This window comes from Tursiops truncatus, chromosome 2, assembly GCF_011762595.2.
Source record: "Tursiops truncatus isolate mTurTru1 chromosome 2, mTurTru1.mat.Y, whole genome shotgun sequence".
In the NCBI taxonomy this organism is placed as follows: Eukaryota; Metazoa; Chordata; class Mammalia; order Artiodactyla; family Delphinidae; genus Tursiops; species Tursiops truncatus.
The window spans coordinates 98,822,779-98,847,661 of NC_047035.1; the positions used below are offsets into that span (position 1 = coordinate 98,822,779).

At 38.9% G+C, this 24,883-nt stretch overlaps 1 protein-coding gene across 7 annotated transcripts in view; it reads left to right on the forward strand.

Annotated features, from left to right (window-relative positions):
* The window catches only part of TEX9 (testis expressed 9), a 215,369-nt gene that overhangs the window by 53,800 nt on the left and 136,686 nt on the right, over positions 1-24,883 (forward strand). For 3 of the 7 annotated variants that reach the window (XM_073801047.1, XM_073801045.1, XM_019950646.3), the window contains exon 3: positions 153-246. The exons of the other annotated variants lie outside the window; for them this stretch is intronic. In XM_073801047.1, the coding sequence (XP_073657148.1) occupies positions 197-246 (50 nt within the window). In that variant the 5' untranslated portion in view covers positions 153-196. The remainder of the gene's footprint in view (positions 1-152; positions 247-24,883) is intronic. 7 annotated transcript variants of the gene reach the window in all.

Below are 24,883 nucleotides of genomic sequence, written 5' to 3' on the forward strand. Positions count from 1 at the left end.
GACCAAAGGATTTTGATGTAATAGGTTAAAAAATATTTAATTAATTTTAATGGCTTCACCTTTAGCTCATGATCAAAACTGTGTAGCTGTGAGATATGAATCTATGGGGTTTTTAATCTCTGTATTTCCCTTCTCCTTACTTCTCATTCAAGCACGTAGCCCTGTGATCATTGCCTAGAAGAAGGCATGCAGCAGAATGGAAAGCAGAAATCGACCAAGTCTCCTTGGATTTTGCATCCCAAAAGTGTGAGCCCTTAAAAAAACTTAAAGGGGAAGTTAAAAGGAAGTGGGGATAAAATTCCTAGGCATAAATGGCATGTCTCAGAAGAGACATGAAAAAACAAAGATCTATCTCAGACTGTACAGATATTCTCTCAGAGGCAAGAATGAAAGGATCTGTGAGGTACTGAGCTTAGACATTGGGGTACTGCTTTCAGCTATACCACCAGGGAGACAGCACAGAGAAAGAAAGCAGCTAGAGAGAAATGGCTCTTGGAGCATCTAGACAGATGGAACATAAGCAGTCTGAAAAAGATTCCCAGGCACTAAATTGGCACAAAAGCAGCAGAGATCTTCTAGAATTGGAGGGTCCATGGAAACAGGACAATGGACTCCCAGTGGGAACTGTGTAAGTTCCCCTCCATGCCCTGGCACTGTATAAGACCTTGAAATTATGGTACAACCCAGGGAGAAGGGCATCCTTAAGAGTGGCTGAGATCAACTTTCCTGTCATCCCAGTGGAATGGAGTCAGAAAGTAAGTCACGATCAGAAAGTAAGTTGAAATGTAAAAAAATAGAATAAGTTGCATATCTTATACAAGCTTGTGACTAACTTTCAAATTACTACGTCTTTATCTCTAAATCTGACATTTTCCTCAAGTTCCATCCAAGTGCTTACTGGAAATTTCTAGTTGGGTATTCCACTATCACCTCAAATGTGGCCTATTTATTACCATACCACTTATATTCCCACTGAGACAGAGAGAGCCAGCTGGGACAACTACCTCTGTACTCTTTTTCCTCTAATCAGGGGAGAAACAGGGAAAAGCAACATGAGCAGAGTGTCCCTTGTTACTTAATGTCAGAATGTTTTGTAGTTTAGCCCAGGTCAAGGAGGATGTTATGTTCTTTTAACATAAGGCCTACGTTTGTAATAAATAAAATCTAAGTTATGCCAGTAAGAGAAATAGAAGTCTTTTGTGTAGAGAGATGTGTTAAAATAAATTAAACTTCAAGGTTGATCGTTGTTTGATTATGATTATTGAGAAGAATCCCAGCCACAGGTAGAGTGGAAACTTCCTGCTCCCATTCTTTTCCCAACTTTTCATGGGACAAAAGTGTGAAGAGCAGTGGGACTTCCCTGGTGGTGCAGTGGTTAAGAAGCCACCTGCCAATGCAGGGGACACGGGTGCGAGCCCTGGTCTGGGAAGATCCCACATGCTGTGGAGCAACTAAGCCCGTGTGCCACAACTACTGAGCCTGCGCGCTAGAGCCCGCAAGCCATAGCTACTGAAGCCTGCACACCACAACTACTGAGCCTGCATGCCACAACTACTGAGCCTGCATGCCGCAACTACTGAAGCCCACGCCTAGAGCCCATGCTCCACAACAAAGAGGAGCCACCATAATGAGAAGACCGTGCACCGCAATGGAGAGTAGCCCCCGCTCACCGCAACTAGAGAAAGCCCACGCCCAGCAATGAAGACCCAATGCAGCCAAAAATAAATAAATAAATAAATTTATTTATTAAAAAAAAAATGTGTGAAGAGCAGTGAAGGATCTGAAACCGAGCCTTACTTGCATGCTAAACGTCAGCCTGAAACTTTCAGGGATGCTGGCAGAAGACACAAGACTCTTGGGTCAGAGACAAAGGACTTTTTACTCATGGCACAGCAGACAGCATAAGCTTTCTGTTTCCTTTGGTTGCCTTTACACCCCTAAGTCCCATGAGGGTGATGCAAAATAGATTTTGTACATGCAGTAGATATGCAACAGGTCCCAAGAAGGGTTTAGGAGTTGATGAGTTGTGTAGGGACAGGTGGCAGATTCCAAGGAAATGGAGAAGCAAACACTGCAGAATGTGCAGATGGAAATAGAGCAGGTTAAAGATAGGGACATTTTCAAAGTGAGTGGGGTAGATCTTCTAACTACCACCTGAAGGTCTAGAGAGTGAAGCTTTATATGGAGAAGGGAGCAAATTTTAAAACCCAGGGACCCAATACCCCATTTTCTACTACCACCAACCACTCAACACTTGTCTCCTTCCATTTGATTTGGAGAAGGTAGCTACTGTAGGTTGGGTCCTCCAGGACGCAGACTCTGAGTTAGAGTTTAGAGTGCAAGGTGTTTATTACAGAATACCCTCAGGATTAATACCTGTAGCGGGAAAAAAAGAAGCAGGTAGGTGCAAAGAGAAAAACCAAACCGTAATGCAGGCTTGATGACATTTTTGCCAATGCCAGGGAGAGCTCTGGAGCTAATCGTCAGAGTTGCTTTATTTGGGGTGGAAATGATGGGGCCCTTATTCTTAGTGTCAATCAGTCATTGGATGTGTGCCATTGAGAAGGGTTGTGACCTTGGGTGAGGGATGTTTCTGCAGCTGAGGCAATCCTGGAAAGAGCTAAGAGCTGGGTCCAAAAAAGCTAGTGACTGGGCAGCAAAGTCCTTCTCTAAACAGGGGTCTGGGCATCACAGTTTTGTGTCTATCGCTATATACCCTCTGCACAGCTCAAATCTACTTCTTAAAATAGGACCGGAAGGAAGCTCCTCTAGGATTCTGATGGACCTCTCCTACTGGAGAAAACTTAGAAGAGGAATGTTAGTGAGGTGAACTACAGCCCTGTAATTGCAGCTTGTCTCAGTCCAGATGTTTGTCATCCTCAGCTGGCACCTCTGCTGTTTTTAGACATGACTACCAAGTCTAAAAGCAATATTCAGCAGTCTCTGAAACATTTGGACAGTTCCCTTTTCCCAGTACATGTGTATCTGAGTAAATGTCCCTAGGTCCCAGTGGGAAAAGATTTTTACTATGTACATTTGCCCTGCTGTTGTAGGGCTATTCCTTCTGAGGAGCTGGCATCCTCTGGTCCAAAAAACTGGTTTAATTTTGAAAACAGGGCAAAAGATCATGAAGTTGTTTGGTTTTTTTTAATTTATTTTTGGCCGCGTCAGGTCTTAGTTACCTCACGTGGGATCATTCATTGTGGTGCGCAGGATCTTTCGTTGTGGCACACGGGCTTCTCTCTAGTTGTGGCTTGCGGGTCCTCTCTCTAGCTGTGGCTCGCAGTCTCCAGGGCACATGGTCTCTGTAGTTGTGGCGTGCAGGCTCCAGAGTGCATGGGCTCTGTAGTTTTGTGGTACGAGGGCTCTCTCATTGAGGTGCCCGAGCTCAGTAGTTGTGGCACACGGGCTTAGTTGCCCCACGGCATGTGGGATCTCAGTTCCCCGACCAGAGATCGAACCTGCGTCCGCTGTGTTGTAAGGTGGATTCTCTACCACTGGACCAGAGAAGTCCCGATCATGAAGTTTTGTTGGGACAACTGTCCTCAGCCTCCTAATTAGTTATCCTTGCTCTCTTCTGATGGTACAAGTTGAATAGTGCATTTGGTTTTGTCCATCTGTTTTGTTGCTGGGGATACTGTATCATACTAACCATCTCCATAATTCTCCATGGGTCAGTTCCTCTCAGTTCCCAGCCTGAACTTGCCATTCATTACAATAATTGCATCAACCTGGCTTCTGATCATTAAGTACTACCACCTGTCCTCTATCTTTTGGGGACCTTATCATCCCTATTGCCATGAGTAAACCTGGTTATCTAATTGTCTCTCCTATCAAGAGTACATGCATACAAAAGAGAACCAACACTGAAGTTTACAGGGAATCTTGTCTTCCTCTCACCAGCACGTCCGTATGGTCTCGGTAAATTGTGTATCCTTCAGGTCTTCCCATTGAACATAACTAGAGGGTTTTTTTTGGTTTGTTCTTTGTATGATATGGTATATCTACTCTAGGATGCTTATTTCCTTGTGCCTTTCAATCCCCTTTTCCATCTGCCACAGGGATTCTGGCATTTTGACTTCCTTTATTATGCACCATCATTTTTTGCATGCTTCTATGTGCTATCCAATTAGTGAGTTCACACTCCCTCTTGGGATCTTTGCTATAGTTGTTAAATCCTATATCTCAGCATTTAATAAATAACTCCTTTTACAATCTTTTGTTCTAATCCTCTTGATCAAGCACTCCAGAATACAGTCCCAGGCATACTTCCCAAGCTCTTTCCAGCCCATGCTGGCTGGCTCCCGCATTTCCTTTCTGTCCTTATTAGGCCCAACATGTCCCCAGCTGGGTTTTGCTTTGACCCCCATCAGAATCATTCCCCCAACTGCCTACCTTACAGATTCTTAGAGGAGCACATATTGTCTGGCAGGAGAGAGAAATCTGCATTTTCTTAAAGCAAGAGACGCATGGTAGCTCTGAATAGGGAGGGTTGGGCCCTTTCTGTAGCCTGATAGCTTTCAGGAAACCTGAGAATTTGATATTTTCAAGGGTATCAACCCAGACTTCCCCACTCTAAGTGTTAAGGCCCAATTCTTTCTCAAATAGTGTCTTGACCTGTCTTGTTTGAAAGTTGAACTGTTTTGGAAAGTACCTACTCTAACAATTAAGTTCTGGGCCTGGTCCTAAGTTTTCTATGCCCTCCTACTTCAGGAAAGGAGAGCCACTTTGTATGCTGCTAAGGGGCCGCCTGGTTTTCCATTTGACTCTCAATTGTGTGTTAATTGCTCTCAGCCTTTTGTTGTCTTTTTCTAGAGCATCAATCCACTTTAGCATTAGCTATGGAATTCCATTGTCCTTGCAGTTACTAATGTATCCATATTTCTCAAATGTCTAATACATCAGACCAGCTAGGTTATTTCTTTCCACTGGTATGCCTTCCCAGTTCACCACGAGTGGAAATTTGGACCATTGCAGAGCTCCCTGCCTCCAGAGGCTGTCCATGCTTCATTTGCTGTCAGTGATGGCATCCTCTTTACCGAGCAGGTAGTGAATGAACTAACTCTAGATCCCTATCTTATCTGTGTTTTAGACCACCCTGGCACTAATTATTGCAGGTTGGACTTTCTGGGAAGCATACTGAATTGGAGTTTAGGGTACAGGTTGTTATTAGGGAGTGCCATTGTGATCAATAGCTGTGGAAGGGAGGGAGGAGCTCTGGAGCTAAAATAGCCCATCAGAGTTTTCCTGTATTGGGCCCATTTGGCAGGGCCTTTATACTCCCCTGTTAATAAGTCATGGCTATGAGCTGCTCTGGAAAGAGCATGACCTTGGGCTAGGCACTATCTGTGCCTGAGGCGGACCCCATAAGCGCTGACAGCTAAAGGCTGCCTGCTGACAGCACTTCCAGCAGCTGGAGTTACAAACTCTTTCCATGAAGGGGAATCTAGATGGTATGTCCTGTCCTTCACAGTCGGTGAGGCAGTATCTGAAGCATTTAGGTGGAAGTCTCCTCCTTCATAAATCAGCAGGCATCAGCTCCACCTTCATTGTGTATTATTGGGTATAAGGCTTAACCACTCACAGTAAACAAGCCAGCTAAAGGAAAGCTAATTTTGACCCCTATGACCTCCCCTCTTGCCATTTAGGGAGGGACCTGCCACATAGTTTTCCCCTAAATAAATCCCCTAATTAATTTCCTTCTTTCAGATAATGGTGTCATCTGTATCCCAGTCAACCATACTTCAAATGATAATATCATGGCTCATCCCTTTTCCTTAACCTTTCCAATCATTTAGCAAGCCCTGTGTTTTTTGTTTTCTGGGAATTTTTTGGTGGTAAAATACACATAACGTAAAACTGACCATTTTAGCCATTTAAAAATGTACAATTAGTGGAATTAAGAATCGCAGTGGTGTGCAACCGTTATCACTATCTAGTTCCAGAACATTTTCATCATCCTGAAAAGAAACCCTGTATTCATTACATAGTCACTCCCCATCATCCCCTTACCCCAGTCCCTGGTAACCACTAATTTGCTTTCTGTCTCTACAGATTTGCCTATTCCAAATATTTCAAATAAATGAGATCATACAATACTGGTCCTTTTGTATATGGCTTATTTTACTTAGCATAATATCTTCACGGTTTATCCATGTTATAGCATGTATGAATACTTCATCCCTTTTATTTGCCAAGTAGTATTCCATTGTATAGGTAGACCACATTTTGTTTATCCATTCATTATTTGAACATTTGAGTTGATTCCACTCTTTGATTACTATGAATAATGCTACTATGAACATATGTGTACAAGTTTTTGTTTGAACACCTGTTTTCAGTTTTTTTGAATATATACCTAGGTGTGGAGTTGCTGGGTCATATGGTAATGCTATGGTTAACCTTTTTAGGAACAGCCAAACAAGCCCTGTGTTTTGAAATAGGCCTTCCATCTATTCATTATTTCCATTTTTGTTACCATCAGTATGAGGCCTTATTCCCTCATGCTTGAATAACTTCAAAATTTCTTTACTATCATTAATTCTCCTTCTGATAGTTCTGCTTAATGCATCACACATCTTCCCAAAATAAAGTTTTAATGCCATCAATTCACTTCCTAAACACCATTGAAGACTTCCTTCTCACTCCAGGATATTATCCTAATTCTTAGTTTGGCATGTAAATTCTCCACTTTTTCATTCCAGATTTAACTCTCACATCTGATTCTGGAAACCTTCCAGATAAACTAGTTCATTTGTCTTCTAAACACATCTTGAGTGTTTCCAGTTCTTCCTGTTTTCTTGAACTATGTCCTCATTCCATCTCAAGCAAAGATGGGTTATAACCCATTCTTGATTTAGAAAGCCATTACCCTTTCCAGTTTGCCCCACCTCTGAATTTCCAGAGCATTTTGATCATGTTGGAATTTTATAGCCTGGAACACAGAATTTATTCTTCAGAAAATATTATAGTTTTAAAGAGGACAAGATTTCAGGGGTAGGTGGATGATTTTATGTGAAAAATATAAAGAAAACCACCAAATCGAATTCATGACAGTGTTTAAAGTAACTTAAGTTTGGACTTTTGTGGAATCTAATGAAAAGAAAGAGATTTGTGAAGATGCATGCCAGACCTGAGGCAACATTCTCATACAATAATGGAAAATACCACTATGGACTTAAATCTGACTAACAAAGACCCGAGGATAATGTGAGATTGGAATCTCTGAAGAGAGAGACCATGTCCTCTATGGTTCCTCTGGCTTTGGAACTGAAAATGGGATTGTCAAAGGCAAAAATTTATTTTACTTTAAGTACAGACTCTGACCTCCCTAGTGATTTCAGCATCCATGAGTTTTTGGCCACATGCCAAGATTATCCATATGTTGTGGATACTAGGGTTAGAATATCTATAAAAGAATATGGTTCAAAATATATGAGATTTTTATAAAATTATCACTATGCAATCATTAATTATATCATTGGGAAAGTGAGATAACCAGCATACAAAGAAATAAAATCAGCTATATAGGGAGCTTTGTGATAAGCCCAGGCTTTAAAATGATCTAAAACAAAATAGAGGGTGTGTCACATAATTCAAAGACAACAAAATGTGCTGTGAATGTTTAAGACTGGAAGGCTGGAGTTCAATAGATAAGATATACTAAAGACATGAAAAGTGCCCCATCTCCCATTTTAAAAAAAGATGTTTAGATGATTGGATTAAAATGATTGAAAAGACACACTTTAGCTATTTTAGCAGGTTAAGCAATGTTTACTAAGGAAGACAGGACTTGGTAACTCCTATTTTCCTTCCATTTTGTCTAGCAAAGAGCATTCAAAAGTAGAACTAACAAAGTGGAAAGAGAATAGAAGCCGTTTATAAGTAAGGAAATGGTTTTAATGCACCTAGGAGCTTTAGATAAATTTAGAATTCTTTATTTATACAAATTGTAATGTAGACTGAGACACTTTTCTAAATACATATGCGAAAGGTCTTCTGGGTCAGAGCGGTTGCAAGTCTGAACAGGAGAAGAAGGATACTATTGGACTTGGTCATGACCATGGACTGTGGTATGTTGCTGAAGAGTCAACGATGCTTGTTTTTGCTTGGGATGAGAGGAGCCGTAAGGAGACCCTTTGGTCTCCCTTGCAGTCATTTGGTGGCAAGTTGATTACATGAGATAATGTCCACCTTTGAAAGATCAAAAATTCGTTCTAACTATGATCGTTCTGGGTATGGGTGTGTCTTTCTCGTTTACAGAACCTAATCTAACTGTATTCTTTGACGGCTCATAGATTTTGATTAACTGACATAAGATCCCATATAATATCTCCTTAGAACAAAGGACCCATCTTATGGCAAAGGAGAAGAGACAACTTGCGTTTGAATATAGAATCCACTGGTCCTACCACATATAGCATGACCCGGGAGCTGTCAGCCTGATAATGTGGTGGAATGGCTTTTTGAAGCTTTTGCTGAGGTGCTAGCTGGGAGATGACTCCCGAGTGAGAAAGGAGCGCTGTTCTTTAGAATGTTGTGTACATACTAAAGTGATGATTATTATATGGAGCTATGTCTCAGGTAGTTAGAATGCATAGCTTAAGGTTCTAAGGGGTAGAAATAGTAGTATCCCTACTCAGCATCACTCTCAATGACCCACTTGGAGAATTTGTCTTCCTATCCTTTCAGGTTTAGAATCTGAGGGTTGAGAGTTCTGAATTTTCAGGGGGGTGGGTCCTTCCACCAAGGAACATAGAGTACCTCTAAACCTAAAGCTATAACTACTTCCTGGTCACTTTGCAATCCTTGTCCCTCTACAGCAGTTGGTAGGCAAAGAAAGTAACTACCACACTGGCAAGGGTAATAACCTTCATCATTATGAAGAGGTAGAACTGTTGATATCTAAAGGAGCAGGGGGAAATGGCTTCGCTATTCAGGTGATCTGCTGTGGCATCTATTATTCTCCTGCCTGATTTTAACTGTAAATAGATGAAAATAGCAATCATAGCCTGAGAAGGGCCTTAGCCCTGCTCACAATGAGGGTCTGAGATACTACACCAGGCAAACCTAATCCAGTGGAAACCCTTGCCAGTGGAGAGGAGAATCTAGAATGAGCGGCAGAGGAGTGAGATGATGAGTATCTGGCCTTGTGATCAAATGTAGCAGCAGAGGACTAAAGTCTGTCCCGCTGACCTTCCTTTTTGGGGAAATGAATGCTCCAGAATGCTGGAGAAGCCGTGACTGGGCGGAGTGAACTCACTGTGACAGCACACTGATGTGAGCAGTACAAGGTGTGGACTACAGTCATTGCTATTGGTGGCCCACCCATACCTGCTTTTCCAGGTCAGCGCATCTGTTCTTGAGCTGCTGCCTGTGTGCCTATTGATACTGGCTCACAGCTGCACCCAACTCTGGAGAATTGCCTTGGGACACTAGTTGCTGCTTCACCCAGTAATGCCTGGGAAATAATGCCTCCCCTCCCCCGTGGTGGCCCAAAGCCAATGGCTGACTGCTTTGGAGATACAAAGCCTCTTCTCAAGGTGGGTCAGGTCTGAGGTGCAATCGATGTCATGCCCCTGGTCTATGGCTAGACTTCAGCTGAAACCATTTCTTTGCTTAGCATCTTCCCCTGTACTATCGTGCTTCCCTTACATCCTGATACTTTCTGCTGAGAACACTCCTTCAGTAAATCACTTACACAAGAGTCCTTGCTATGCTTCTAGGGATCCCGACTAACGAAGTCCCCTCTTCTCCATCTCCAAAGAGAAAATTCCTGGGGAAGAATTCTGGTTGGCCTGGTATGCAGTAGAAAATTAATCTTACACAGAGAGTGGTCTGGCCTTTCCCTCAACTACAGGGAGGTGATCTCTAGCCCGTTGGAATGTCCTGCCTGATTGGAGTATTGTTGCCTGAGGGTTTTGGCCCACTAATTATCCGTCTAAAAATGTGGTTTATGATGGGGGCTTTGGGCCGTGAGTTTTCAGTTTTGTCTCCAGAAGGGACTGGAGACTAAAGATATCAGCCCAACCTCCCAGAAGGGCTGGAGAGTGAAGGTCAGCCATGTAGATAGTGTGTGATGGAGCCCCAGTAAAAACTCTAAACACCGAAGACTGGGGTTTGCTTCCTTGGCTGGCCATGTGTATTGTCACATAACATGGCCATAAGGAGTTAACGCTGTCCATGGCTCCATATGAAGAGGACAACCAGGAGCTCTGTATTTGGACCCATCCTGGACTCTGCCCTATGCATGCATCTCTTCCCTTGACTGATTTTAATCCCTGTAAGATCCCATAACTGTGGGTGTAGCAGCTTTCAGTGCATACTGAGTCCTTCTAGCGAATTATCAAAACTGAGTGTGGTTTGGGGAATGCCCCACATTTGCAACTGGTGTCCTAAGTGATGGCAGTCTTGTGTGGACACTGTTCCTCCTAAGTGTTCATTTGGCTAAACTCTCATACTTGGCTTGGCGTCTCATCTCCAGCTCTGGAACCATCACTAGGACCAAGTGAGTGCCGCCCATCAGTACATGTGATTGGAGTTGGGAGGCGGGGGAGCTGGTCGGATGGACTGACAAAGAGATGTTTAGTTTCAGCAGCATTTTCTGGGACCTGGCATCTGCCCTGCCGTGACCAAAGTCTGCTTTTCCATTCAGACTATTGTTGATGCTGCTTCTTTTCCTTCCTTCTCTTTCTTGCATCAGGGACAGATATTCCCCTCTCACCCCTAACCTTCACCCTCCTCCTCCCTTCAGATGCCCAATGTATGCTTTTGTTGACACATCTGATATTATTTTGCTTGGAAATCTGTATTGAATCCTTCTTTATCTGATGCACAGATACAACTCCTGTACTATATATTTTTATCTCTGAAATTGAGTTTCTAATGTTAAAATGTTTCTTTACGTTGAAACTTCTTTGTGAATGGATGTAGTAGGGCATCCATAACATTGTCTTTATGATTTTTAAAGATCTGTGGTAATTTTCGTCTGAAGTTTTATTATCCTAGATAATAATATCACCTCATACCTTAGTTTTCCCTGTCGTCAGGTGTTAGTTGATATTGGGAGCTAGGAGGAGGCTACATGACTGTGACCCAAAGATATGAAGGAAATTTAAGTTGGAATTTGAATACTAGCAGATTTTAAACACAAGTTCTGTTTCACTTAGGATTAGTTTAGTAACTGGGGTAATACATTTACCAATACATCCCAATTGGTAGACCAATTGGGAGAGTAAAAAGGCAAATACTAAGAAACCAAGACACAGATTGAGAAGCGTAGACATTATCTAAAGATTTCACTAATATCCAAATGAGAAAGGACCAGTTAGCATTAGATCATCACAGTAACAAAGCCTGTGTTTTATTTTCATTTTGCTATACATATATTAAAGTAAGCTGAACTATACACGTAAATGAAATTTTTTTTTTTTTTTTTTGCTTAACTGGTAATAAACTGTACATATTTTATTCCGTAAGATAAGCCTATTTTTTCTCAACTGCTTTACTGAAACCAGACCCAGTGCAGCACCTTATTAGCTGAGTGGCTGGGGACCCTTTACTGTACCTCTCTGAGTCTTAGTTTTGTATCTGTAAAATACTAGTAAGTCTAAGTACCTTGTCAGTTGTTGAGAGCATTATAGATAATTTACGAAAAGTGCTTGGCCCAACTGAGGTGCTCAGTAAATGTAGCCATTACTATTAGCTCTTATAACATTCCGGGTTTAAAAAACTTCTCACCAAGTATTCTTAAGGAGACACCACTCTGGTGTCCTAACTGGATGTACAAGTTAATCAGCATCCTTTTTTTTTTTTTTTGGGTTTTTTTCCGTTACGCGGGCCTCTCACTGTTGTGGCCTCTCCCATTATGGAGCACAGGCTCCGGACGCGCAGGCTCAGCGGCCATGGCTCACGGGCCCAGCCGCTCCACAGCATGTGGGATCTTCCCGGACCGGGGCACGAACCCGTGTCCCCTGCACTGGCAGGCGGACTCTCAACCACTGCGCCACCAGGGAAGCCCAATCAGCATCCTTTTTTGAATGTATATAAGTACAAACCATTCCTTTTGGGTTTCCATCCTTTCTACGTCACGAATCACTTCTTGAGGACTGAGTTTTATAGGCTCTGCCTTCACTAGCCCTGCTCTTTTGAAGGCACCAATACCCTCAGCCTGACATTCAGCTAAACCAGGTTCCTGACTCTCTTGCAGCCATTGCTTTTATCTTTGTTCCTAACAGGCAGTGTTTAAAATCAGATTCAAACCAGAGTCGTTGGAATATGGGATTCATCTTACTGCTTTCAGCCTGGGTTTTGTGTGCCTGGGAAGAGCCCTGGCTTCTCATATGGCCCGAAGCCCAGGCTCTGCTCATCCTTCTATGCTCTTCCAGGCCATTTGACTGGATTTCTGTCTCAGTTAACTGTTCAGAACTCAAGTTCCCCTTTGGAACAGGAGGACTGAACCAAATCCACGTGAATGGGACCCTAACAGCCCACTCTTGAGGTGCTGAATCCTGTGCTCCGTAAACTAAGGCTTTGTTAGACTCTGCTGCCGAAACCCCAAACCACTACCTCTTCTGACTTCATTATTTTCTAATCTCTATACCCTTGCCCACTGGAATGGACCAACTTTCATTGCCAGTCTGAATCAGTGAAGAATTTGCCATTTGAACACTAGCTTCCAGCCCCATGACCCAACTTATACGTGGATCTGTTCCTCTTCCTGTCTCATCCGGGATTCAGCCCCAGTATACCTCAGGGTCAAGCTCATACAAGTGTTAAGTACTGCTAAATGCACTCTGGTATTATACCTTTTAAAAATTCACATAAATTACATTCCGTATAGTACTTTGTAGAGCTACCTGCTGTCTACTGTATTACATGAATTCTTTTAAAATCTTCTAATTATCTAATTTTGTGACAGTCATTCTAGTTTGTCACTGAGTTTCAAATTCCATTTTGTTTTAAAGCCCTAGGAAAATTGCACACACGGCTTTAATTAGTATCAATTTGGTTGTCAAATTTTCAAGATGAAGCCATTGTGTTTCAGCATTATTTAAAGCTAGGCAATTGAAATAACTGGGGATTTTTCAAGAATCACTCATTATGACCCAATTTTAAAGTTATTTTAAATGTAACATTAAAAAGAATTATTAACAAGTCTGTATGCTATCTCTTTGGTCTACAATATCTCAAAGTTATATAAAAAGCTAATTGCTAGCCAAAGGTCCTTTTACACTTTTCATTGTGTAAAATATACTGTCAACTCAATTATCTGCATCAGGAGAAGTAGAGGTTGAGCAATCCAAAAGGAATTTATGTTTGTCTTTGGGATGTTTTTGCCCTTAAATTTGAATATGGCTGAGTCTGATGTCTGGGGAATTCATGTCAAAATAATGAAGCTGTATTACAAAGATCTCAAATCAGGAAGCTGATGAGTTCAATTTTTTTTTTTTTGAGTTGCTTTCCCAGGTTGAAAGAAGCAAGTAAAGCTGAGCTCTAGTCCTCATTGGAAGATTAGAATATTGAACCCAGATGTTAAATCATGGGTCTGGGAAGAATTCAGTAGCAGATTAGAAGCTGCTGAAGTAAGGATTTTTAGATCCCTATTAGGTTACAAATTTAGATTCCTATTGGGAAACAACAACAAAAAAGGAAGAGAGATTATGTCATAGGAAAAAAAAACATTTAGAGAAAATACTGCAGAAATTCTGTAAAGAGAACAGGGAATGATATCTGGCCAAGTATTATGTTGGCTTAGAATTTCTCTACCAAATTCGATATACTGCATGCCATGGACGTAGAGGTAAATTGGAAAAGGAAGTGAAATAATAAGCTAATGAAGTAAAAACTAGTGTCTTTGAAGATTAGGGCATTTCTTGTGTCCTGGTATGTAAGAAATGCACATACACACAATATTTAAAAACAAATACTCTTTTGAATAATTTTTCACCATATGTATCTTTTACTACCCAACAACAAACTTGAAAATAGACACCTTGAATTTGAAAATATGTATGGAATTTGACAGTAACAGCAAATGTTTCTCCTAATGACAAGTACCTAACACTCTACCTAGCTAGCTTAGTTTGCCACAAAATTTCTAAATTGAAAGACAGCATGCTTTGTTCACCTTCTTCAACTAGACAGTACATGCCTTAAGGCAAATTACTGTATTATAGTTCTTTATATCCAACGCAGGCTCTAGGAAAACACTTTGCACATAGTAGGTGCATATTTTTTGAATGAATGAAGGCATGAATATGGAATGCATGAGTGTCTCTGGTTAAATCTGGCTGCCCCAAATAACAAGAACACAGCAGAGGCAATTTGATCATTTTAGCCATTTTAATGACCCACCAAATTGCCTCTGCCATGTTGATTATGTGATCTGCAAGGAACAATTACAGCTACTATAATTTATTTCATTTATATTCCACCTCATTTACAAAAAAATTTTTAGATGGCACCAAAATTGCTCTATTGATCATGCCACCCTGTTTAGTTTTTTTTAAAGATCCTAACAATGTTCAACATGCTGTGCCATGTATGTTTAGTTTTTCTTTCATAATGGTTCATTTTTAAAAAAATATTTATTTATCTTAGTTGCAGCAGGCAGGCTCCTTAGTTGTGGCATGCAGGGTCCTTAGTTGTGGCATACGAACTCTTAGTTGCAGCACGCATGTGGGATCTAGTTCCCTGACCAGGGATCGAACCCGGGCCCCCTGCATTGGGAGTGTGGAGTCTTATCCACTGCGCCATCAGGGAAGTCTCATGTTTTGGTAACACTTCCTTTGCCTTGGCAGATGTACTGATCTCATTTAACTATGTCATTCCATCTTTGTTGTAAACATATACTCTCTCTCTCTCTCTCTCTCTCTCTCTCTCTCTCTCTATATATATATATATATATATAAGGGACACGAGATAGTCCTTCACATTTGTAACTATAGTTGTTTTAATAATGGGAATCGATTTACTGGTGTGTAGCTAGCTAGGCAATTAAGAACTGACGCTTTTTTTTCTGTTTCTTAACAATCATATAGATGCCCTTTCAGGAAAACTAATATTTAGCAATAATAGCTAACATTCATTCAGTACTTACCATCTTCCTAGCACTGTGCTTGGCTCTTTAAATGCCTTATTTCTTTTTTATTTAAAACTTTTAATATATGCACATGTAATTTTATATAAATTTATAAGTATGATTATACCATGCATGGTGAGAAGAGCCTGAGGGTCTGGGTGTTTCCCCTTCACGTCAAGGCAAGAAAGAGGAACTTAGGGAAACCACTGAAAGAGCTTAATATGTGCTCCCTGGCGTTTGGTGGATTCAGAAGACCGGTGTCAGAATAATGCTTGAAAAATCTAAAAAATGAGGGCTTAAGAGGAAGTCACCAATGGCTGCAGTTGGGAAATCAGTGCCCTTTAGAGTCTGTCACAACAAGAGTTGTGAGGTTTCCCATGGACCAGATCTCGGTGGGTAATGTGACAGAGTCAGTCTGGGGTTGTCTTAGTTCCTGCCCAGGAGGAAGCCTCAGTAGAAGTAGGCCAGAAGTGGACCCGCAGAATCCTCAGGGTATGGAAGAAATCACAAATGACTAGCTGGAATAGAGATGGATTGGACACATGCAGAGTGGTGGTCATGGTGATAAGGTTTGCAAAATAACCCAAACATCATCTAAGAGAGAAAGAGCCAGATTTAAACATCTGCCAAGTCTAAAAGGAGCCAATGGCAGCCAGCATCAGCATCAGTTAAGTAAGAATTTTCCTGCCCTGCTTTCCTCTCCTCTCCCTCTGCACTCCAGCTTTGGAGAGTAGTAAAACTATGAGAGGAGCAGTAGAAATGCAATGAAAAGGAAAATAATCATATTCCCTTTCCTGATTTCTGGCTTCTCTGACTGCAGGCTGCTTTGGGTGCAGCAAATCTGAGCCACATATAGAGAGGAGAAGCCTAAAATATAAATGAAGTTTCTAATTTTGATTATTAAATGGGAATAGAATTTTTTGTTTGCTCCTATATGTTTATTTTATTGTGTCTTAAATTGAGATATAATTGACATAGAACATTATATTAGTTTCAGGTGTGCAACATAATGGTTCGATAGATGTATTTATTGCAAAAACGATCACCATAATAAGTCTAGTTAACACCCATCACCACACATAGTTAACAGATTTTTTTTTCTTGTGATAAGAACTTTAAAGATCTACTGTCTTATAACTTTGAAACATACAAGACAGTATTATTAACTGTAGTCACCATGCTGTACATTGCATCCCCAGGAGTGCCACTGTGTTTTTATTCTAAGTTTCTAGATCTTCTGTCAACAAGTTTCTTGTTATCAGTAAGGAAAATAATCTCAAAGCAGTACCAAGTGGCTTCAGTCACTTTCATACCTTTCCTTCAAATTAAACGTCTGCCTTAAAAGTAAAGCCACTTTTGACCTTTCCTTCTTTATTTATCCTTGATAGAAATATACTTTGATTAGTTAGAAATCTAAACTGTATACTAGCTTTTAAATTTAGTGTCCAGGTTTCTTTGATATGAATTTATGCAGAAAATGTAGATTTGTTTAAAGATCATAAACCATTTTATTTTTTTGTTATACTTCTCTCTTCTTCCTATCTACACTGGGCCCTCATTATATAATCAGAAAAATAAGTTACTATAATTTTTTTTACCCTGCCTCTTCCTCAAGCTGTCTCATCTATCCTTTCCTTTAGTGGTGAACTTGGAAAAGGAGCCCACTCACATTACTGCTTTCACTTTTTCACTGCCACTCACTCTGATCCTCCCAACTCTGGTTCACGTCTCCAGTGAAACTGCTTTTCAAAGGCCACTCTTGTCCATCCTAAGATTCAAAGGCTCTCTCTTAGGCTTTGTTTTTCTGGATCACGTTTGTGACAGTGCTTAAGGCAGTGCCCAGTAACCAGTCAATTCTTAATACATTTTAGTTCTATTCCCACAAGAATTTGTTTAATATTATTGATTAAATGAATAAATACATAGTATTCTTTATCTGCATAAAAGATCGAGTCGAATGAAGATTTAGGCAGTCCTGGTTTACCTGTTGCTAATGCAGCACAATACATTTCAACACTTTTTCACTCATATCCAGGGTGTGGGGCCCGATATTTTAGAAATTCAGCTCTCGTTTGTTGTACTTCATTGCCATGCCTAGTAATATAATTATTTACCTAAAATATAAAATAAATAAGTTCTGGGGATGTAATGTTCAGTATGGTGACTATAGTTAATAAAACTGTATTGTATATTTGAAAGTTGCTAAGAGATTAGGTATTAAAAGTTCTCATCACAAGAAAAAAAATGTAACTATGTGAGTTGATGGATGTTAACTCAACTTATTGGGGTGATCATTTTGCAATAGTACATATATCAAATTACTATGTTGTACACCTAAAACAAATACAATGTTATATGTCAAGTATACCTCAATAAAATAGGAAAAATGATACAGTTTTCTGGCAGGGAAATGACTCGGTCCACTGTGACTATAAGCAGTGGGATAGCTGCCTTCCCTATAAGAAATCAAGCATAAGTTTGTTTTCTATATCTGTGACTCTATTTCTGTTTTGTAAATAAGTTCATTTGTACCATTTTTTTAGATTCCACACATAAGTGATATCATATGACATTTATCTTTCTACTTCACTCAGTATGACAATCTCTAGGTCCATCCATGTTGCTGCAAATGGCATTATTTCGTTCTTTTTTATGGCTAAGTAATAGTCCATTGTATATATGGGGGGGATGAATTGGGAGATTGGGATTGACATATACACACTACTATATATAAAATACATAGCTAATAAGAACTTACTGTATGGCACAGGGAACTCTACTCAATATTCTGTAATGACCTATATGGAAAAAGAATCTAAAAAAGAGCAGATGTATGTATATGTATAACTGACTCACTTTGCTATACGGCAGAAACTAACACAACATTGTAAATCAACTATATTCCGATAAAAAAATTAATAAAAAAAGAATTCAAGCTAGCAGCCAAATGAAAGTCAGAGAAGGGGATATAGCAAGCTGTTAATTGAATTAAGCTTCCTCCAGATCACAAGCCAGTGGTCTCTTGTCTCAACTTTTATTTTCCACCCTCCTCCCAAGTTTATTGTCTAGAATGGCCTCTGATGAGAGAATCTGCCTCTGTTCCCTAACTTTGGATTCCCCATTCTTTATCACAGCTCCTCTTCCCAGCCCAAAGATATGGACAGCTGTTTCCAGTTTCCCTCTCTGGCAACCCTCAGGCTATCCCACCTGATCACTGCCAAGGCTGAAGGGGGGTAAAAGTTGTTAAACCCTGGGCAGGAAGTAGCCTCAGCTCTGTTATCTAAATTTAGCCTGATGGGAATGAAACCAACCAACATTTATTAAATGCCTACTGTACGCCAGAAGTTTAAAAAATAACAGTTTTATTGAGATATAAATTCACCCTTCTAAGTGTATAATTCAGTGGTTTTTTAGTATATTTGTAGAGTTGTGCAGTTATCACCATTATCTAATTTTAGAACATTTTCATCACCCCAAAAGGAAACCTTGTACTCATTAGCATACACTCCCCAGTCTCCATTTCCCCAACCCCAGAAAACTACTTGACTACTTTATATCTTTATGGTTTTGCCTATTCTGGACAATTCACATAAATGGAATAATGTATAGCCTTTTATGTCTGGCTTCCTTAAGTTAGACTAATATTTCCAATGTTCATGCATGTTGTAGTGTGTATCAGCACTTCATTTATTTTTATAGCCTATAATATTGCATCGTATGGGTATGTCACATTTTGTAGATTCATTAGTTGATGGGCAGTTGGGTTGTTTCCACTTTTTAGCTATTATGAATAATGCTACTGTACAAGTTTTTTTGTGAACATAAGTTTTCAGTTCTCTTCAGGATAAATCTAGGAAGGAAAATACTGGGTCATATGGTACTCTATATTTAACTTTTGAGGAATCACCAAACTGATTTCCAAACTGGCTGTACCACTTGATATCTTATCAGCAGTATATGAGTGTTCCAATTTCTTCATATCCTTGCCAATACTTGTTACTGCCCACCTTTTCGATTATAGCCATCCTAGTGGGACTGAAATGATATCTTATTGTGGTTTTGATTTGCATTTGCTGATTAATGATGTTGAACATCTTTTCATGTGCTTATTGACCATTTCTTTGTCTTTTTTTGGAGAAATATCAATTCAAATCCTTTGCCTCTCTAATTAGTTGTCTTTTTATTGTTGAGTTGTAAGAATTCTTTATATATTCTGGATACTAGGCCTTCATCAAATAGTACATAATTTGCAAATGTTTTCTCCCAATTTGTGGGTTGTCTTTTCATTTTCTTGTGTCCTTTGAGGGACAAAAGTTTTTAACTTTAATGATGTCCAGTTTATCTATTTTTTCTTTTGTTGCTTGTGCTTTTGGTATCATATCTAAGAGACCGTTGCCTAATCCAGGGTCATGAAGATTTACCTCTTTGCTTTCTTCTAATAGTATTATAGTTTTAGTTCCTACATTTAGATCTATGATCCATTTTTAAATTAATTTTTGTATATTGGGTGAGGGAGGGGTTCAACTTTATTCTTTTGCACATGGATACCCAGTGGTCCCATCATCAGTTGTTGAAAAGATTATCCTTTTCACATTGAATTATATTATCCCTTTTCAAAGATCAATTGACCATAAGTAGGAGTTTCTTTTGTTTCTGGATTCTTGATTCTATTCCATTGATCTGTATCCTTTTGCCACTCCTACATTGCCTTCATTAGCATAGCTTTGTAGTAAGTTTTGAAATTGAAAAGTATGAGTCCTTCAACTTCATTCTTTTCCAAGATTGATTTGACTTTTCAGGATTCCTTGTATTTTCATATGGATTTTAGGATCAGCTTATTAATTTCTGCAAAAAAAACTACCCAGGATTTTGATACTGATTGAGTTGAATTTGTAGATCACTTTGGGGAGTACTGCCATCTTAACAATATTAAGTCTTCTGAATCATATACGTGGAATGTCTCTCCATTTATTTAGATCTTTAATTTCTTTTAAAATGTTTTATAATTTTCATTGTGTAAATATTGCTCTTTTGTCGAATTTATTCCAAAGTGTTTTATTCTTTTTGGTGCTCTTGTAAATGGAATGCTTTTCTTAATTTCAATTTCAGATTGTTCCTTGATAGTGTATAGAAATATAATTGATTTTTTATACTGATCTTGTGTTCCACAACTTTGCTGAATTCTTCTTTTAGTCCTAATGGTATATTGTGTGGATTCCTTAGGGTTTTCTATGTACAAGATCATGTCATCTGAAAATACAGATAGTTTTTATTTCTTCTTTTCCAATCCGAATGCCTTTTACTTCTTTTTCTTGATTTTCCTCTGGCTAGAATCGCCAATACAATGTTGAAATAAAGTGGCCAGAGCAGACATCATATTCCTGTTTTTGATTTTAGGAGGAAAGCATTCATTATTTCACTGTTAAGTATGATGACAGCTGTGGGTTTTAAATGGATGACCTTTGTCAAGTTGAAGAAATTCCCTTCTATTTCTTATTTATTGGGCGTTTTTATTAAGAAAGGGTGTTAGAATTTGTCACATTTTTTTCTATGTCTATTGAGAAGACCATGTGGTTTTGGGGGTTTTTTCTATTAATATCACATTAATTAATTTTCCAATTTAATCGAACTTTTCATTCCTAGGATAAATCCTACTTGGTGTGTAAACCTTTTAATATATTGCTGGATTTGATTTGCTAGTATTTGCTGGTATTGAGAATTTTAACCTCTATATTCATAAGAAATATTGGTCTGTAGTTTGCTTCTTTTGTGGTGTCTGATTTTTATATAAGGGTAATACTGGCTTCATATAATAAATTGGGGAAAGTTTCCTCCTTTTCTATTTTACAAAAAAGTTTTAAAATGATTGATGTGAAGTCTTATTTAAAAGCTGAGTAGAACCCTGGGTAGATTTTTAAATTACTAATTTAATATCTTTACATATCATGATTTTGTTCATATTTTCTATTTCTTCTTGACTCAGTTTTGGTAGTTTGTCTTTACAAGAATATATTCAATCTAGGCTATTGAATTTGTTGGCAAACAATTTTTCATTCCCTTATACTCCTTTTAATTTTTTTTTTATAGGAGTATAGTTGCTTTACAATGTTCTGTTAGCTTCTACTGTGCAGCAAAATGAATCAGCCATACATATACGTATATCCCCTCCCTTTTGGATTACCCTCCCATTTAGGACACCACAGTGCATTAAGTAGAGTTCCATGTGCTGTACATTATGTTCCTGTCAGTTGTCTATTTTATACGTACTATGAGTAGTGTATATGTGTCAATCCCAATCTCCCAATTCCTCCCAACCCACTCCTTTCCCCCTTGGTATCCATACATTAGCTCTCTACGTCTGTGTCTCTATTTCTGCTTGGCAGATAAGGTCATCTATACCATTTTTCTAGATTCCACATATATGAGTTAATATACAATATTTGTTTTTCTCTTTCTGAGTTACTTCACTCTGTCTGACACTCTCTAGGTCCATCCATGCCTCTACAAATAACCCCATTCCGTTCCTTTTTATAGCTGATTAATATTCCATTGTATATATGTACCACATTTTCTTTATCCATTCCTCTGTTGATGGACATTTAGGTTGCTTCCATGTCCTGGCTATTGTAAATAGTGCTGCTATGAACACTGGGGTGCATGTGTCTTTTGAATTATGGTTATCTCTGGGTATATGCCCAGTAGTGGCATTGCTGGCTCATATGGTAGTTCTATTTTTAGTTTTTTAAGGAACCTCCATACTGTTCTCCATGCTGTATCAATATGCATTCCCACCAACAGTGTAAGAGGGTTCCCTTTTCTCCACACCCTCTCCAGCATTTATTGTTTGTAGATTTTTTGATGATAGCCATTCTTACCGGTGTGAGGTGATACCTCATTGTAGTTTTGATTTGCATTTCTCTAATAATTAGTGATGTTGAACATCTTTTCATGTGTTTTTTGGCCATCTATATGTCTTCTTTTGAGAAATGTCTGTTTAGGTCTTCTGCCCATTTTTGGATTGTGTTGTTTGTTTTTTTGATATTGAGCTTCATGAGCTGCTTATATATTTTGGTGATTAATCCTTTGTCAGTTGCTTTGTTTGCAAATATTTTCTCCCATTCTGAGGGTTGTTTTTTCATCTTGTTTATGGTTTCCTTTGCTGTGCAAAAGCTTTTAGGTTTCATTAGGTCCCATTTGTTTATTTTTGGTTTTATTTCCATTACTGTAGGAGGTGGGTCAAAAAAGATCTTGCTACAATTTATGTCAAAGAGTGTTCTTCCTATGTTTTCCTTGCAGAGTTTTATAGTGTCTGACCTTATATTTAGGCCTTTAATCCATTTTGAGTTTATTTTTGTGTATGGTGTTGGGATACCTACATTCCATGTAGGTATCCAGTTTTCCCAGCACCATTTATTGAAGAGACTATCTTTTCTCTATTGTATACCTTTGCCTCCTTTGTCATAGATTAGGTGGCCGTAGGCGGGTGGATTTATCTCTGGGCTTTCTATCCTGTTCCATTGATCTATATTTCTGTTTTTATGCCAATACCATACTGTCTTGATTACTGTAGCTTTGTAGTATAGTCTGAAGTCAGGGAGCCTGATTGCTCCAGTTCTGTTTTTCTTTCTCAAGATTGCTTTGGCTATTTGGGGTCTCTTGTGTCTCCATAAAACGTAAAATTGTTTGTTCTAATTACAGGAGGAACGCCATTGGTAATTTGATAGGGATTGCATTGAATTTGTAGATTGCTTGGGTAGTATAGTCATTTTCACAATATTGATTCTTCCAATCCAAGAACATGGTATTCTCTCCATGTGTTTGTGTCATCTCTGATTTCTTTCAACATTATCTTATAGTTTTCTGTGTCCAGGTCTTTTGCCTCCTCATGTATGTTTATTCCTATGTATTTTATTCTTTTTGTTGCAATGGTAAATGGGATTGTTTCCTTAATTTCTCTTTCTGATCTTTCGTTATTAGTGTTTAGGAATGCAAGAGATTTCTGTGTATTAATTTTCTATCCTTCAACTTTACTAAATTCATTGATTAGCTCTAGTAGTTTTCTGGTGGCATCCATAGGATTTCCCATGTGTAGGATCATGTCATCTGCAAACAGTGACAGTTTTACTTCTTTTCCTCCTTAGGTAGGTTTATTCCTAGGTATATTATTCTTTTTGTTGCAGTGGTAAACGGGAGTGTTTACTTAATTTCTCTTTCAGATTTTTTCATCATTAGTGTATAGGAATGCAAGAGATTTCTGTGCATTAATTTTGTATCCTGCTACTTTACCAGATTCATTGATTAGCTCTAGTAGTTTTCTGAATCCTTAGGATTCTCTATGTATAGTATCATGTCATCTGCAAACTGTGACAGCTTGACTTCATTTCAGATTGGATTCCTTTTATTTCTTTTTCTTCTCTGATTGCTGTGGCTAACACTTCCAAAACTATGTTGAATAATACTGGTGAGAGTGGACAACCTTGTCTTGTTACTGATCTTAGAGGAAATGGTTTCAGTTTTTCACCATTGAGAACAATGTTGGTGGTGGGTTTGTCATATATGGCCTTTATTATGTTGAGGTAAGTTCCCTCTATGCCTGCTTTCTGGAGGGCTTTTATCATACATCGGTGTTGAATTTTGTCGAAAGCTTTCTCTGCATCTATTGAGATGATCATATGGTTTTTCTCCTTCCATTTGTTAATATGGTGTATCACATTGATTTACTTGTGTATATTGAAGAATCCTTGCATTCCTGCATAAACCCCCCTTGATCATGGTGTATGATCCTTTTAATATGCTGTTGGATTCTGCTTGCCAGTATTTTCTTCAGGATTTTTGCATTTATGTTCATCAGTGCTATTGGCCTGTAGTTTTCTTTCTTTGTGACATCTTTGTCTGGTTCTGGTATCAGGGTGATGGTGGCCTTGTAGAATGAGTTGAGGAGTGTACCTCCCTCTGCTATATTTTGGAAGAGTTTGAGAAGGATAGGTGTTAGCTCTTCTCTAAATGTTTGACAGAATTCCACTTTGAAGCCAGCTGGTCCTGGGCTTTTGTTTGTTGGAAGATTTTTGCTCACAGTCTCAATTTCAGTGCTTGTGATTGGTCTGTTTATATTTTCTATTTCTTCCTGGTTCACTCTCTGAACATTGTGCTTTTCTAAGAATTTGTCCCTTTCTTTCAGGTTGTCCATTTTATGGACATATAGTTGCTTGTAGTAATCTCTCATGATCCTTTGTATTTCTGCAGTGTCAGTTGTTACTTCTCCTTTTTCATTTATAATTTTCTTGATTTGAGTCTTCTCCCTTTTTTTCTTGATGAGTCTGGCTAATGGGTTATCAATTTTGTTTATCTTCTCAAAGAACCAGCTTTTAGTTTTATTGATCTTTGCAATTGTTTCCTTCATTTCTTTTTTCATTTATTTCTGATCTGATCTTTATGATTTCTTTCCTTCTGCTAACTTTGGGGCGTTTTTTTGTTCTTCTTTCTCTAATTACTTTAGGTGTAAGGTTAGGTTGTTTATTTGAGATGTTTCTTGCTTCTTGAGGTAGGATTGTGTTGCTATAAACTTCCCTCTTAGAACTGCTTTTGCTGCATCCCATAGTTTTGGGGTTGTCGTGTTTTCATTGTCATTTGTTTCTAGGTATTTTTTTGATTTCCTCAGTGATCTCTTGGTTATTTAGTAATGTATTGTTTAGCCTTCATGTATTGGTATTTTCTACAGATTTCTTCCAGTAATTGATATCTAGTCTCATGGCATTTTGGTTGGAAAAGATACTTGATACAATTTCAGTTTTCGTAAATTTA